Source organism: Vulpes lagopus, chromosome 1, assembly GCF_018345385.1.
Source record: "Vulpes lagopus strain Blue_001 chromosome 1, ASM1834538v1, whole genome shotgun sequence".
In the NCBI taxonomy this organism is placed as follows: Eukaryota; Metazoa; Chordata; class Mammalia; order Carnivora; family Canidae; genus Vulpes; species Vulpes lagopus.
In genome coordinates, this window is record NC_054824.1 from 150,646,520 (window position 1) to 150,664,777 (window position 18,258).

At 34.9% G+C, this 18,258-nt stretch overlaps 1 protein-coding gene across 1 annotated transcript in view; it reads right to left on the minus strand.

The window, feature by feature from the left end:
• CATSPERE (catsper channel auxiliary subunit epsilon) overlaps positions 1-18,258 on the minus strand; it is a 193,828-nt gene that overhangs the window by 115,507 nt on the left and 60,063 nt on the right. The window contains exon 8 of the mRNA XM_041749540.1: positions 16,313-16,390. Within this exon, the coding sequence (XP_041605474.1) occupies positions 16,313-16,390 (78 nt within the window). The remainder of the gene's footprint in view (positions 1-16,312; positions 16,391-18,258) is intronic.

Below are 18,258 nucleotides of genomic sequence, written 5' to 3' on the forward strand. Positions count from 1 at the left end.
TTGAATACAACTAGATTGTATTCAGACATAGAGAAAATGACCTGAAGCTAGCAGAACAGATTCTTCACATAAAGAAGAGGCCACATTTAAGAGGGTAGGAGGCAGAGATGTGGCTGGGAATGAAGCTGACTTGCCAGACTTTTCACAGGAGTAAGGGCTACCTCAAGCAAGAAGGGAGAGGAGCAGACCCCACACCAGGACCCTAGGCACAGGGAACCCAAACTAGGAAGATGAATCTCAACCATAACATTTGGCTTTGAAAACCAGAGGGGCTTAACTTCTTAAGTTCTTCTAATCAGTGAGGCTTAACACCTGGAACTTTAGAAATCTGTGGCTGGACTCTGGAAGAGTGAGAGGAAACAGAGTCCTAGCTATTAAAGAGGCAGCACAACAGCCCTGGTGAGATACAGCATAGAAGCAGCAGTTTGAAAAAAGCCTGGGGTATATGGGAGGGAGATGTGTTTACTAATCTCACAACATATGCTGGAGGGGCTGAGATTTTTGGGAGACTTCTCCAAGAACAAAAAAGCTGGTGGGCACCATTTCCTTCCCTCACCCTTGCCCCCCAGCTTAGATACATGGACACTTGCAGGAACCAGGGCAGCACCAACACTTTCCACCTAACTGCAACCATGTCCTCCTGCAGACTTGCCTCCAACCCAGCCTTGGCAGCTCTCCAAATCAGTGCCAAGCATCCTCCCATGGCAGATCTCAGCAAACCTTACCAACACTGCACACCCACACCCTAAACTCTTCTGATAACTCACTCTCTCCAACCTGTGCTTGGCAGTTTTCCCTGGTAGCTGCAGGTAGGGGACCTGCAGCTACCAGGGAAAATCCACAGTGGACCAGCATGGATCTTCCTGGCATCCACCCCAATAAGGTTCTCCTCAGGATTTGCCCCCCTCCAAACTGGCTTCATAAGAGTACATCCAAAGCATCAACACAAGTATGGCATTGTGCAAGCAGCCCTGAATGGGCTGGCATCACTCCAAGTGAGTCCTGACCTATGGCCCCAACTTGGTTTGGGGACAGAAATCTGGTCTCACTGCAGACCCCACTCATGAATGAAAGATTCTCATGGGACACACCAGGGGAGTACCCTGTAGTTTGGTTCAACTGCAGCTCAGTCAATGCCTGGTCTGACACAGCTCAAGCCCAAGGTGGTCCCAGACTGGCCCATTGACAACATAGGGCCTAACCTTATAGACAACAGGCAAAGACAGCCATTGCAGATGACTGGACTGAAGGAAAATGTGGCTCAATCAGGGAAGTAGAGTACATGCAACACACCTTGAAGACATCTCTGAAGGGCCAGGTTCTGGTGAACAGGAGACACAGCACTACAGGACACAAAAAGACCCTTTCTCGCAAGAGTAGGAAACATAGCTGATTTTCCTAACACATAGAAATATACACAGAGAGCTACATAAAATGAGGAGACAGAGAGAGGAATATGTCGCAAACAAAAGAAAAGGACAAAATCACAGCAAGAGAGTCAAATGAAACATAGATAAGTAATATGCCTGATTGAGAATGTAAAGTGATGGTAATTAAGATACTCACTGGACTTGAGAAAAGAGCAGAGAATCTCAGTGAGACTCTCACCAAAAAGATAAAAAAAAACATTAAAAAGAACCAATCAGAGATGAAGAACTCAATAACTGGAATTAAAAATACACCAGAAGGAATGAGCAGTAGAGGAAGCAGAACAGATTAGCGACTTGGAAGACAGAGTAAAGGAAAACAATCTCACTGAACAGGAAAAAAAAAAAAGATTAATAAAGAATGAGAATAGATTAAGCGAACCCCACAACACCATCAAGTGTAACAATATTCACATTATAGGAATCCATGAAGAAGAGAGAGAAAAGAAAGCAGAAAATTTATTTGAAGAAATAATAGCTGAAAATTTCCTCAGTCTGGGGAAGGAAATAGAAATCCAGATCTAGAAGGCACAGAGAACCCTCAGCAAAATCAACCAAAGGAGAGCCACATACAGCTGATGCTGTAAATCTCAGTCTGCTTTGTATGTATATATCTTTCAGGTATTTTTATTTAAGGAATATGATCCACTGATAGGCTTTAAAAAACAATAAGAAGGCTCAACGAATAAAAATGGAAGGATATGAATGTAAAGTGGAAAATTCTATTAACAGGAGTCATGTTATTTGATTGTGTTCTCCCGTCACTCTAGTATATTTTAAACGCTGTATGTAGAGATTTTGAAAATGAAACTAGGGATCCCTGGGTGGCGCAGCGGTTTAGCGCCTGCCTTTGGCCCAGGGTGCGATCCTGGAGACCTGGGATCGAATCCCACGTCGGGCTCCCGGTGCATGGAGCCTGCTTCTCCCTCTGCCTATGTCTCTGCCTCTCTCTCTCTCTCTCTCTCCCTGTGTGACTATCATAAATTAAAAAAAAAAAAAAGAAAATGAAATTAATTTCTGTAAAGTTTAATTCTTTTACCAAAATCATGTTGTCCTTAACAATAGAGTAATCATATAAGAGGAAATTTCATTATAGATCTATCCTTTACATGTTTAATGAGGATTATATATTGTTGTAAAGATAATTTTTGTATAGAATGGCAAAAGACCATGATCTTGCATGCGTGTTAAGTATTCTTGAGGCCATCTTTGTCTGAAAGGAAATAAAACAGTGCTGATAAATGTTAAATGACCAAGAAAAAAATTCATTTAATAAATTAACTGTGTTGTGTTTTTCAAAAAAAAAAAAAAGACACATAGTAATGACATATAGTAATGAAAATAACAAAAAGTGGTTTTAGAGAATTTTAAAAACAGTAAGAGAAAACAGTTACATACAAGGTAAACCCCATAAGTCTATCAGCAGATTATTCAGCAGAAATTTTGCAGGCCAGAAGAGAGTGGCATGACATATTCAAAGTGCTGAAAGAAAAAAACGGAAACCAAGAATATTTTATTGCAGCAAGACTCTCATTCAGAATAGGAGAGATAAACAATTTCCCAGACAAATAAAAGTTAAAGGAGCTCATTACCACTAAACCAGCCTCACAAAATGCTAAAGGGGGTTCTTTGAATAGAAAAGAAAGAACATAAGCAGGAGTAAGAAAAGCAGGAAGCACAAAAAATGTACAATTAAGTATGTCTATAAAAATCAGTCAGGGGATTTGCAAAATGAAAGGATATAAAGTATGACACTATATACCTAAAATGTAGAGGGAAAAGAACAAAAATGTAGTGCTTTCAGAATAAGTTTGAACTTAAGCAATCATCAAATTAATACACACTGTTATATGCACAAAATGTTTTTTTTATGCACAAAATGTTATATAGAGACTGTTTTGTGCACAAACTTAATGGTAACCACACATTTTTAAAAACCCAGTAATATATATGCAAAAAAAATTTAAAAAGGGAATCCAAGTATATCACTAAAGAAAGAAGCAAACCATGAGAGAAGCAAGGAAGAGAAAAAAGAAACAGAGAAGAACTACAAAAATGATTGTAAAACAAGTAACAAAATGACAAAAAAATACGTACATTTCAATAATTACTTTGAATGCAAATGGACTAAGTGTTCTAAACAAAAGACACAGGGTGATGAAATGAGGAAGTCTTATCTATATGCTGCCAACAAGAGACTCATATCAGACCTAAAAGACATACGCAGATTGAAAGTGAAGGGATGAAAAAAGCATTTATCATGCAAATGGAAGTGAAAAGAAATCCAGGGTGACAATGCTTATATTAGACAAAATAGACTGTTTTAAAGACTGTAACAAGAGACAAAGAAGGACATGACATAATGATAAGAGAAACAATACAACAAGAGAATATAATTGTAATAATTTATGTACCCAACATGGGAACATCTAATTACATAAAGCAACTATTAAAAGAAGAAATTGGCATTAACAATTGGAACTTTAACACCCCACTTACATCAATGAATAGATCATTAAATAATCAACAAGGAAACTGACTTTGAATGACACATTGAACAAGATGGACCTAACAGGTATATAGAGAACATTTCATCCTAAAACAGTAGAATATACATTCTTTTCTAGAGAACATGGAACATTCTCCAGAATGATCACATGTTAGGCCACAAAACAAGTCTGGGCAAATTAAAAAATACTGAAATCATACCATGCATTTTTTCCAGCCACAGCATTATGAAACTAGAAATCAATCACAAGAAAAAAATCTGGAAAGAGAAGAAAAGGAATAACAACTGATACCTCAGAAATATGCCAAGAAATTAGATAACCTAGAGGGAATGGATAAATTCCTAGAAACATGTAACCTCCAAAAACTGAATCAGGAAGAAATAGAAAATTTGAACAGACTCATAACCATCAATGAGACTGAATCAATAATAATAATAATAATAATAATAATAATAATAATAATAACTCCCAACAAACAGAAGTTTGGGGACAGATAGCTTCACAGCTGAATTCTAGTGAACATTTAAAGAAGAGTTAGTATGTTTTCTCCTCAAACTATTCAAAAAATATAAAAGAAAGCTTCCAAATTCATTCTAAGAGGCCAGCATTACCCTGATACCAAAAACAGATAAAGACACTACAAGAAAAGAGAATTACTGATGAATTTCTGATGAACACAGATGCAAAAAATCCTTAACTAACCAAATCCAATACATTAATAAAAAATCATTCACTCAGATCAAGTGGCATTTATTTCTGGGATATAAGGGTAGTTCCATACTCATAAATCAACCAACATGATACATCAACAAGAGAAAAGATAAAAACCAAATGATCATCTCAATAGATGCAGAAGAAAGCATTTCACAAAGTATAAGAAACATTCATGATAAAAACCCTTAACAAAGTAGTTTAAGAGGGAACATATTTCAACATAATAAAGGTCACATAAGAAAAATCAACAGCTAACATTATACTTAATGGTGTAAAACTGAAAGCTTTTCCCTTAAGACCAGTAATAAGACAAGGATGTCCTTTTCCACCATTTTAATTGAATATAGTACTGGAGGTCTTAGCCACAGCAATCAGACAAGAAAAATAAATACAAGACACTCAAACTGATAAGGAAGAAGTAAAACTTCCACTATTTGCAGGTGACATGATATTATATAGAGAGAGCTCCATAAAGGGGCTCCTGGGTGACTCAGTTGGTTAAGTGTCTGACTCTTGATCTTGGTTCAGGTCTCAATCTCAGGGTTGTGAGTTCAAGCCCCACATTGGACTCCATGCTGGGTGTGGAGCCTACTTGATTAAAAAAAAGAAAAGAGAAGAAAACCCTAAAGACTCCGCCAAACCTACTAGACCTAAGAAGTGAATTCAGTAATGTTTCAGGATACAAAATTAACATACAGAAATATGTTGCTTTCCTATACACTAATAATGAAGTAGCAGAAAGAGAAAGAAAACAATACCATATACAACTTCACCAAAAATAATAAAATATCTATAAATAAACTTAACCAAGGAGGGAAAAGACCTGTGCTCTGAAACTATAAAACACTGATGCAAGAAACTGAAGATGACACAAATAATTGGATATATATTCCATGCTCATGGATTGGAAGAACAAATATTGTTAAAATGTCTGTACTATTGAAAGCAATCTACAGATGTAATGAAATCCCTATCAAAATACCAACAGCATTTTTTACAGAGCTAGAATAAATAATCCTAAAATTTGTATGGACCCACAAAATACCTTATATAGCCAAAGCAATCTTGAGAAAGAATAAAGCTAGCGTTATCACAATACTAGATTTCAAGGTATATTACAAATGTAGTTATCAAAACAGTATGGTAAAAGCATAAAAATAGACATAATAGTTCAATGGGATATAATAGAGAGCTCAGAAATAAACCCACAATTATATGATCAATTAATCTATGATAAAGGAGGCAAGAATACACAATGGGAAAAAGTCTCTTCAACAAATTGTGTTGGAAAACTGGACAGCTACATGCAAAAGAATAAAACTGGACCACTTTCTTACACCATACACAAGAATAAACTCAAAATGGATTAAGAACCTAAATGTGAGGGCAGCCCAGGTGGCTCAGCAGTTTAGTGCCACCTTCAGCCCAGGGCGTGATCCTGGAGGCCCAGGATCGAGTCCCACGTTAGGCGACCTGCATGGAGCCTGCTTCTCCCTCTGCCTCTCTCTCTCTCTGTGTCTCTCATGATTAAATTAATAAAAATCTTAAAAAAAAAAAAAAGAACCTAAATGTAAGCCCTCAAACCATAAAAATCCTAGAAGAGAACACAGGCAGCAATATCTTTGACATCAGCAATAATAACTTTTGTCTAGTATTTCTCCTAAGGCAAGGAAAAAAAACAAAAATAAACTATTGGGACAATATTAAAATAAAAAAGCTTCTACATAACAAAGAAAACAATCAACAAAACAAAAAGACAATCTTCTGAATAGAAGGCATTTGCCAATGATGTGTTTCAGAAAGGGTTAGTACCCAAAATATATAAACAATTTATAAAACTCAATACCAAAAAGCCCCAAACAGTAGTTAAAAAATAGGAAGGGGCAGCCCGGATGGCTCAGCGGTTTAGCACCGCCTTCAGGCCCGGGCGTGATCCTGGAGACCCGGATCGAGTCCCACATCGGGCTCCCTGCATGGAGCCTGCTTCTCCCTCTGCCTGTGTCTCTGCCTCTCTCTCTCTGTCTCTCATGAATAAATAAAATCTTTAAAAAAAAATAGGAAGAAGATATTTCTGCAAAGAAGACATACAGATGGCCAACAGATTCTTAATATTACAAATCATCAGAGAAATGAAAATTAAAAAACCACAATGAAATATCACCTCACACCTGTTAGAATGGCTAAAATTAAAGAAACAACAAGTGTTGATGAAGATGTGGAGAAAAAGTAACTCTGGTGCACTGTTGTTGGTGGGAATGAAAACTAGTATAGCCACTGTGGAAAATGGCATGGAGCTTTCTCAAAAAATTAAAAATGGAATTACCATATGATCCAGCAATTTCACTACTATGTATTTACCAAAGCAAACAAAAATACTAATTTGAAAAGATACATGCACCACTATATTTATTGCAGCATTATTTACAACAGTCAAAATATGGAAGCAGCCCAAGCAAGCATCCATCAATAGATGAATGGATAAAGATGTGGAATATGTGTACAATGGAATATTACTCAGCTGTAAAAATGTTGTCATTTGTGACAACATAAATGGACCTAGAAAGTATAATGCTAAGTGAAATAAGTCAGGTAGAGAAAGACAAATACCACATAATTTCACTCATATGTGAAATTTAAGAACACAAATGATCTAAGGGAAAAAAGACATGCAAAAAGCCAGACTCTTAACTATTGAGAGCATACTGGTGATTATCAAAGGGGAGGTGATATAGGTGATGGGGATTAAGGAGTGCACTTGTCATGATAAGCACTGAGTGATGTATAGAATTGTCGAATCACTATATTGTACAGCTGAAACTAACAGAACACTGTACATTAACTATGGTAGAATTAAAAAAGTAAATTTTTAAAAAGAATAGATATTATAGAAAATATGTTGTCAGAGTATAATAGAATAAACTAGAAGTCAGTACGGAAAAGTAACTGAACAATCCCTGAGTACTTGGAAATTGACACACTTTTAAATAACATATTGATCAAGGAAAAGACTCAAAAGAAATTAAAGATTAAAAAATTTTTTGAACTAAATGGAAATACAACAGCAAATAGAATCCAACAATATATAAAAAGAATTATATACTATGGTCATATAGTATGGCCAAGTAGGATTCATTCTAGGTATGCATGGCTGATTCAACATTCAAAAACTCAATCAGTATAATCCACTACAACAAAGCAAAGAATAAATCATATCTGCACCAGCAAAAGAAATCAACAAAATGAAAAGGTCACCTACATAGTGGGAGAAAATAATAGTCAACAGGTACATGAAAAGATGACTCACCTTACACCTGTCAGAATGACTAAAATAAAAAAAGATAAGAATAACAAGTGTTAGGATGTGAAGAAAAAGGAACTCTTATGCACTGTTGGTGGGACTATAAATTGGTGCAGCCACTGTGGAAAACCGTATGGGGGTTCCTCAAAAAATTAATGAGAGAAATACCGTATGATGCAGTAACTCCACTACTGGGTATTTACCTAAAGAAAATAGAAACAGTATTTTAAAAAGATCCATGCACCCCTATGTTTATTGCAGCACTATTTACAATAGCCAAGATATAGAAACAACCAGTCTATCAGAGGATGAAAGGATAAAGAAGTTGTGGTATTTATATACAATGGAATATTATTTGACGATAAAAAGAAGGAAATGTCTTCATTTGCAACATCGATGGACCTTGAGGGCATTATGCTAAGTGAAATAAGTCAGACAAAGACAAATACTCCATGATGTGCTTTAAAAAAAAAAGATTTTATATTCATTTATTCATGAGAGACACACAGAGAGTGGCAGAGACATGGGCAGAGGGAGAAGCAGACTCCTTGCAGGGAGCCCTATCTGGGACTTGATCCTGGGACCCCTGAGCCAAAGGCAGATGCTCAACCACTGAGCCACCTTGGCATCCCTCTATGATGTGCTTTTATGTGGAATCTAAAGAAGCTGAATTCATAGAAACAGAGTAGAATGGTGATTGCAAGGTCTGAGGGGATGAGCAAAATGGGGATGTGATGGTCAAAGGGTATAAACTTCCAGTTATAAGATGAATAAATTCTGGGAATCTAATGTATAGCATGATGAGTATAATTTTTTTTTTGAGTATAATTAATGATACAGTATTAAGTACTTGGAAGTTGATAAGAGAGTAAATCTTAAATAATCCTACCACTGAAAAGAAATGGTAATTATGTGAGGTGATAAAGATGTTAAAAAATCCTACCATGGTAATCATTTTACAATATATAAGTGTATCAAATCAACAGTTACATCTAACTTACATAATGTTATATATAATTTGCATCTCATTAAAGCTGAACAAAAACAGAAACCAATACTCATTACGAACAGAACAAAACATAAACCAACCCAAAATTCATCAACTGGTAGAATGGATAAAAAATGTTGAAATGTTGAAAAATCATACAAGAACAAAAATGAATAAACTGTAAGTACATTACAAAACAAATAAATCTTATATAAAGTTGACCCCCCTAAAAGCAAGTGCACAATATATATAAAACGTGATTCCATTTATAGAAAACAGAAAAATAAACACAAAACTAAAACCCACTAAACTGCATTGTTTAGGAATCATGAGGCAAACTAAAAATAAAAGAAGAGCAACTATTATCCTAAAATTCAGAATAATGGTTACCTTCAGAAGGAACAGAGGGATTATATCTATCAATTACTTCTAAGGTGCGGGCAGAAATTATGTTCATGTGAGTGGCACATATGGGGGCCTTCTGTACTATTGTTAGTGTGGCTAATTACTATTATTCATTAAACTGTACTAAACTTTTATGCTTCTTTCTTTATAACTCACAGTTAAAATGGTAAAGAAAAAACCCTCAAAATAAAACCCTGAATTTTTTAATGTTTCTGAACCAAATTGTACAAATAAATTATTCTGTATCTCACTTCTGAGCTGCACCCCTCTGCTGGTCCTCTTTTCCCTGGTGTGGGTTTTGGGCACAAGGATAAGGCTCACTGAGGAAGTTAATGAGAGATAGGGATGAGGTGAGGTTCAAAGATGGGATAAAATGCAGGAATGAATTAAAGATAAGGGGATATTTAGAGTTCAAAGTCAGAGATGGTTCGGGAAGAGAATGAAGAGTAAAGTGTGGAATTATGATTTGAGTATCTGTCAGTCATGTTACATACTGGGTGATAAAAACCCAAACAGACAATTTAAATTTTGCCAGAGCTGTTTTGTTGATGATTTATGAAAACTGTAGCATTAAAATAATGCCCTAAACTACTCATATGAAGAAATCTTGATATGGTTAAGGCAAGCATCTTCGAGGCAGTGATACCTGACTTGAGATGGAAAACATGAGAAGATGAAGGGAATGATCAATTTACCAAAGAAGGAACAGCATAAGCAAAGACTGAGAGACATGGAACAGCAGGTATGTGCAAGAAAACAGCAGAGTACTGATGCTGAGGACAGGACATGTGGACAACTGAGGCCAGGGACGAGTAGCAGAAGCAGAATATGCAGGGCTTTGTGTACCATGTTAAGTGTCTTAAGAATCCAGACTGCTGTTGGTAACTGAAAGGTATAGAAAGGTTTTATGGAAATGACATGGTCATGAGTGCACATGAAATAAAAAGCAAAGTACTAGGTATGCATGAAAAAAAATAATGTTAAAATGTATTTATTTTTATTTAGAAAGATTAGAAATTAAGTAACAGTAATGCTTAAAGGATTTAATTACAATTAATTGTATTCCCTCTAAAAGCCACTTGCCAAATAAAGCAATTAATTGATAGGTTGTCATTCTGATTTTATTAGTCTATCTCTTGTGAATTTGATTATCAAGAGGCATGTACATGCTATTCAAAAATCAGATACTGACTCATTAAGTAGTCTCATAAGACAACAGCCCATTTTATGTTTCTCTTCAATACATTTTAATTGTAACAGAAGACAGAACTTAAATCTTAAGAGTTAAATTTATAACAAATAAGATAAAGGACTTACAGATCTTCCTTGAATTAGGATGGGGTATGTCCTGGTAAATCCATCATAAATGGAAAAAAACCTAAGTGGAAAATGTAACCAATGCATCTAACCTACCGAATATCACTTAAATGTGCTCAAAACACAGTGTTTTGCAGTAAAAATCATCTAACGCAAGGTCTGTTTTATGATAAAGTCTTAAATATCTCATGTAAATCATTGAATACAGTACTAAAAGTGAAAACAATGGTTGTATGGGTGCAAAATAGTTTAAATGTACTGTTTGCTGTTGTGATCACGGCCGCCACCCAGCGTCATGCTATGGTATCACACCACGTATTGCTAGCCAGCCGGATTGGGAAAAGGTCCCAGTTCAGAGCAGTGTCTCTATCCAATGCATATCATTTTTGCACTATGGTAAAATAAAAAAGCTGTAAGTCAAACCATCATAAGTTGAAAACCACATGTATTTATCTGCTGTGCTGCACCTTTACGAAATTCGCTAGTCTCCAAGTGGTAAAGAATTCAGTAAGGGACTAGACAGATTTTTGAAGGATAATTTCAAGATAGATGCTCAAGGAACACCTTTGAGGCACTTTGAAGGTTAGCATCTACATGATTTTTTTTTTCATTTTTTTTTTAAAGATTTTTTTTTTATTTTATTTTATGATAGTCACAGAGAGAGAGAGAGGCAGAGACACAGGCAGAGGGAGAAGCAGGCTCCATGCACCAGGAGCCCGATGTGGGATTCGATCCCAGGTCTCCAGGATCGCACCCTGGGCCAAAGGCAGGCGCCAAACCGCTGCGCCACCCAGGGATCCCCGCATCTACATGATTAATGCAGTTCATAAAAAGTATGGACAATGTTCAATAGAATTCAATAGAAAGATATTTATAATTATGGAGATTAAGCCCTAGCTCAAAATCACTACAATGGCTAAAGATAATGGATAATTAAGGTGTATTTAGTTAGCTCTGGAATACTTAAAATAGATTATTCAAACCCCTTAAAAAGGAAATATAGCATATTATTTTATTTGTGATTATAATAACAATGTTTCCACCTACTAGTGAAGGTTCATTTGCATTCCATAGCAACTCATTGGTGTCTGCATTTTCTGGATCATATATCCATATAACAATAACCTACAAAATAAAAAGGGTTGCATTTCTTTACATTTTGGAAAAATTTCATTAGTTTGTGGCAAAACATAACCATAAAAATATTTTTATTTATTTAAAAAATTTTGATTATCCCATTAAAAACATCAAAAGTGATATGTGCTGCTTTTAACAAATAAACAAATCAAAGACCTATGAAAGAAGAGTTAATATCCTTCTACACTCCTGAAGTAACCAATGTTAAGACTCTGAATCCACATCTCTTTCTCTATAATCATAATTAGACACACATAGCAACCGCTCACCTACACACTTTTCACAAAAAAAGGAATCACATGATGCATGTTATTTCTAAACATGCTTTTGTCACTTGTATGCCATGGTCATTTCAATATATGTAGATCTGTTTTCTTTAGTATTTTTCTTGAATATACAATTTATTCAAATAGTTAAAAACAAATTATATTAAACCTAAAGTGAAAATTGTCTCTCCCACCCTGTACTCCATTACCTAATCCCCACAAACCCACCACATCCCACAAGAATCTACTATTAGTAAGTTTTGTTTATATTTCTGTAAAATTTTTGTGCATAACTAATTAAGACATTTTTCTTTTTATATAAACGTAAGTATGCTAAACACATTTTTTCAAACATGATATTCTTCACTTAAAGTGAAGATCTTAGAGATCTTTACATATTCTCATTAACTTTTCCACTGCATATTGTTCCAAATTATGGAAATTATAACTAATAACTAGTAACTTACTAATAAACATTTGTTCTCAATCCTTTGCCATTATAATCAATGCTGTAATGAGCAATTTTGTGTATGTATATACTATTTTGTACCTTGGAATATATAGCGTATACATTTGTAATTTTCATAAATACTGCTAAATTGTACTCATAGCAGTTCCACGAATATACTGTCACATCAGCAATGTATGAGATTTCTTTCTTCTTCACAGCCTTCCCAACATCATGTGTTGTCACATTTATAATTTTCCAGTCTGATGGGTGAAAAATGGTACTTTTGATGCACTTTTAACCTGCATCTCTTTCATTATAAAAAAGTTTGAGCATATTTCCATATGTTCAAGTTCCACTTGTATTTCCTGTCTTATGAAATATTTGTTTATTTCTCTTGCTTATTTTCCACTTTTCTAAATTGGATAGTCTTTATTACTTTGTGGAAGTTCTTTATGTTAAGAACTTCTACATGTAAAAAAAAAAAAAAAAAGAACTTCTACATGTATATGTTTTATAAAGTCTTGATCTATGTTTTGGTTATGTGGATATATATACACGTATATGAAGATTTTATTCCTTTTATAATTACATGACATTCCTACTTATCCTAGTTCATCTCTTTGCCTTAATTCTATATTGTCCCTATATATTGCTGTCCTCCGTCCCTTCTTCCTTTCCTTCCTTCCCTTTTACAGCATGGCTTTATTTCTCCTTTTATTCCCTTCACTTATGAAGCCTCTATCTATATAACTTTATTTAAATACCTAATATGTATCCTTCCCTATTTTTCTCCACACTATGTGTTTGCAGACATGTACACAAGTACATATTTACATGTATTTTTTTAAAAAGCCTTTTTAAGAATTTTAAAAACAAAACTGGATCATATTATACACACTTCTGGGTGATCCCTGGGTGGTTCAGCGGTTTGGCGCCTGCCTTTGGCCCAGGACGCGATCCTGGAGTCCCGGGATCGAGTCCCACGTCGGGCTCCCTGCATGGAGCCTGCTTCTCCCTCTGCCCGTGTCTCTGCCTCTCTCTCTCTCTCTCTCTCTCTCATAAATAAAGTCTTTAAAAAAATATTATACACACTTCCCACATTTTTTAATGCAAGTATAATACATCATTGAAATTCTCCAGTGCCAACCCTTATAAGGCCTAAATAATATTCTACAGTTGTACAATATAGTAATTCAATAGTTCCATACATCACCCAGTGTCCCTCATTCAACAAAATTTGAGAATGGCTCTTGCTACAGGTTCTGTGTCTTTCTTATTAAATTTATTTGTAAGTATTTTATAGTCTTCATTGCTATTATAAATTTGTAATACTGTGCTTTTTTCTAGTCTTATTATTTACACTATTATGTTCAAGACAACTTTAAATAATAATGATGATACCGAGTACATTAGTCCAGTTCCTGATTTTAGTTGAGTCAGATGTATTTGTTAATTTATAATAGTCATTTTTTATTTGAAATATTAATGTCTTTATTAGAGTCAAGTGGTTCTCTTCTAAACTTATTTTGCTTGATGTTTTCTTTAGAAATGGTTATTCAGTTTTTAAATTTACTACGTGATAATTTATTTTCTTCTTTATTGTGTTGATGGAATGAATATTGTTGTCAGCTTTTTTGGTATTGAATTAATGTTGCATTCCGGAAGATGCTGGCCCTTTTAAATGTATTCTTTTAGTATATTGCTGAACTCCACTTGCCAATATTTGTGTAGAATTTTTGCACGTATGTATACAAGGATATTAGTCTATGCTTTCTTCCCTCTCTCCTTTCCTAACTTTCTCTTTGTCTGCTTTTGGTATAAAGTAGTGTTGGGGATCCCTGGGTGGCGCAGCAGTTTGGCGCCCGCCTCTGGCCCAGGGCGCGATCCTGGAGACTTGGGATCGAATCCCACGTCGGGCTCCTGGTGCATGGAGCCTGCTTCTCCCTCTGCCTGTGTGTGTCTCTGCCTCTCTCACTCTCTCTCTCTCTCTGTGTGTGACTATCATAAATAAATAAAAATTTAAAAATAAAAAAAAATAAAGTAGTGTTGGAGGGACACCTGGGTGGCTCAGCGGTTTGGCGCCTGCCTTTGGCTCAGGGCATGATACTGGGGACCTGGGGTCGAGTCCTGCATCGGGCTCCCTGCGTGGAGCCTGCTTCTCTCTCTGCCTGTGTCTCTGCCTTTCTCTCTGTGTCTCTCATGAATAAATAAAACCTTTTAAATTAATTAATTAAGTAAGTAAGTAGTGTTGGATTCAGTAAACAAATTGAGACAACTTTCTATCTTCTTTATGACCAGGTGCTATATTGTTAAGCACAGATGATATCATTGTTTTCCTCTTTGTAGATTTTTCTGTTATCATGAAATAATTTCCCTTTTTATGCCTCTTAATGTTTTGGGCGTTTACATATTTTTTATTTGACATTCATATCATCACCAGTTTCCTTTTGATATTAACCTGTTTGCATTCTTTTCCTTTCAAAGTTTGTGTTACTCTTTATTTTAACTAGGTAGCTTTTATTAAAATCAGATTAATGGAGTTTTGGTCATTTAATGGGTGAATTTAATCCAATCACAAATTTGATTACTAATTTAACTTAAATGATTTTGAAAATCTTATTTTGTGTCTCTATATTTTGTTTTAATTTCTCTTTATTTCATGTTTCATTATTTCCTATTAAACTGTTAGCATTTAAAAATTTCTTCTTCTAGAACTCTTCTTCTTAGAAATTACATATTTGTTTCTATGACTTTAATGGACAGTCTTACATTTTTACATGCATATTTAATGTAGGCCAAAGTTAATCCAGTATCCTTATCCTGAATACTTATAAGGACCTTCAACAATTTCAAACCCAAGTCCCCCTTCATTTTCCACTCTTTTGTTGGCTAGCTTTTTGTTTTAAAAAATCATTATTGAGGAATATTACTCAGCCATTAGAAACGACAAATACCCACCATTTGCTTCAACATGGATGGAACTGGAGGGTATAATGCTGAGTGAAGTAAGTCAATCGGAAAAGGACAAACAGTGTATGTTCTCTTTCATTTGGGGAATATAAATAATAGTGAAAGGGAATATAAGGGAAGGGAGAAGAAATGTGTGGGAAATATCAGGAAGGGAGACAGAACATAAAGACTCCTAACTCTGGGAAACGAACTAGGGGTGGTGGAAGGGGAGGAGGGCGGGGGGTGGGGCACTGGGGGGGACACTTGACGGGATGAGCACTGGGTGTTTTTCTGTATGTTGGTAAATTGAACACCAATAAAAATTAATTTATTAAAAAAATAAAAAAATTAAAAATCATTATTGAAAAATTTTGATGCACTTTGAAGGTTAGCATCTACATGATTTTTTTTTTCATTTTTTTTTAAAGATTTTTTTTTTATTTTATTTTATGATAGTCACAGAGAGAGAGAGAGGCAGAGACACAGGCAGAGGGAGAAGCAGGCTCCATGCACCAGGAGCCCGATGTGGGATTCGATCCCAGGTCTCCAGGATCGCACCCTGGGCCAAAGGCAGGCGCCAAACCGCTGCGCCACCAGGGATCCCCGCATCTACATGATTAATGCAGTTCATAAAAAGTATGGACAATGTTCAATAGAATTCAATAGAAAGATATTTATAATTATGGAGATTAAGCCCTAGCTCAAAATTACTACAATGGCTAAAGATAATGGATAATTAAGGTGTATTTAGTTAGCTCTGGAATACTTAAAATAGATTATTCAAACCCCTTAAAAAGGAAATATAGCATATTATTTTATTTGTGATTATAATAACAATGTTTCCACCTACTAGTGAAGGTTCATTTGCATTCCATAGCAACTCATTGGTGTCTGCATTTTCTGGATCATATATCCATATAACAATAACCTACAAAATAAAAAGGGTTGCATTTCTTTACATTTTGGAAAAATTTCATTAGTTTGTGGCAAAACATAACCATAAAAATATTTTTATTTATTTAAAAAATTTTGATTATCCCATTAAAAACATCAAAAGTGATATGTGCTGCTTTTAACAAATAAACAAATCAAAGACCTATGAAAGAAGAGTTAATATCCTTCTACACTCCTGAAGTAACCAATGTTAAGACTCTGAATCCACATCTCTTTCTCTATAATCATAATTAGACACACATAGCAACCGCTCACCTACACACTTTTCACAAAAAAAGGAATCACATGATGCATGTTATTTCTAAACATGCTTTTGTCACTTGTATGCCATGGTCATTTCAATATATGTAGATCTGTTTTCTTTAGTATTTTTCTTGAATATACAATTTATTCAAATAGTTAAAAACAAATTATATTAAACCTAAAGTGAAAATTGTCTCTCCCACCCTGTACTCCATTACCTAATCCCCACAAACCCACCACATCCCACAAGAATCTACTATTAGTAAGTTTTGTTTATATTTCTGTAAAATTTTTGTGCATAACTAATTAAGACATTTTTCTTTTTATATAAACGTAAGTATGCTAAACACATTTTTTCAAACATGATATTCTTCACTTAAAGTGAAGATCTTAGAGATCTTTACATATTCTCATTAACTTTTCCACTGCATATTGTTCCAAATTATGGAAATTATAACTAATAACTAGTAACTTACTAATAAACATTTGTTCTCAATCCTTTGCCATTATAATCAATGCTGTAATGAGCAATTTTGTGTATGTATATACTATTTTGTACCTTGGAATATATAGCGTATACATTTGTAATTTTCATAAATACTGCTAAATTGTACTCATAGCAGTTCCACGAATATACTGTCACATCAGCAATGTATGAGATTTCTTTCTTCTTCACAGCCTTCCCAACATCATGTGTTGTCACATTTATAATTTTCCAGTCTGATGGGTGAAAAATGGTACTTTTGATGCACTTTTAACCTGCATCTCTTTCATTATAAAAAAGTTTGAGCATATTTCCATATGTTCAAGTTCCACTTGTATTTCCTGTCTTATGAAATATTTGTTTATTTCTCTTGCTTATTTTCCACTTTTCTAAATTGGATAGTCTTTATTACTTTGTGGAAGTTCTTTATGTTAAGAACTTCTACATGTATATGTTTTATAAAGTCTTGATCTATGTTTTGGTTATGTGGATATATATACACGTATATGAAGATTTTATTCCTTTTATAATTACATGACATTCCTACTTATCCTAGTTCATCTCTTTGCCTTAATTCTATATTGTCCCTATATATTGCTGTCCTCCGTCCCTTCTTCCTTTCCTTCCTTCCCTTTTACAGCATGGCTTTATTTCTCCTTTTATTCCCTTCACTTATGAAGCCTCTATCTATATAACTTTATTTAAATACCTAATATGTATCCTTCCCTATTTTTCTCCACACTATGTGTTTGCAGACATGTACACAAGTACATATTTACATGTATTTTTTTAAAAAGCCTTTTTAAGAATTTTAAAACAAAACTGGATCATATTATACACACTTCTGGGTGATCCCTGGGTGGTTCAGCGGTTTGGCGCCTGCCTTTGGCCCAGGACGCGATCCTGGAGTCCCGGGATCGAGTCCCACGTCGGGCTCCCTGCATGGAGCCTGCTTCTTCCTCTGCCTGTGTCTCTGCCTCTCTCTCTCTCTCTCTCTCTCTCTCTCTCATAAATAAAGTCTTTAAAAAATATTATACACACTTCCCACATTTTTTAATGCAAGTATAATACATCATTGAAATTCTCCAGTGCCAACCCTTATAAGGCCTAAATAA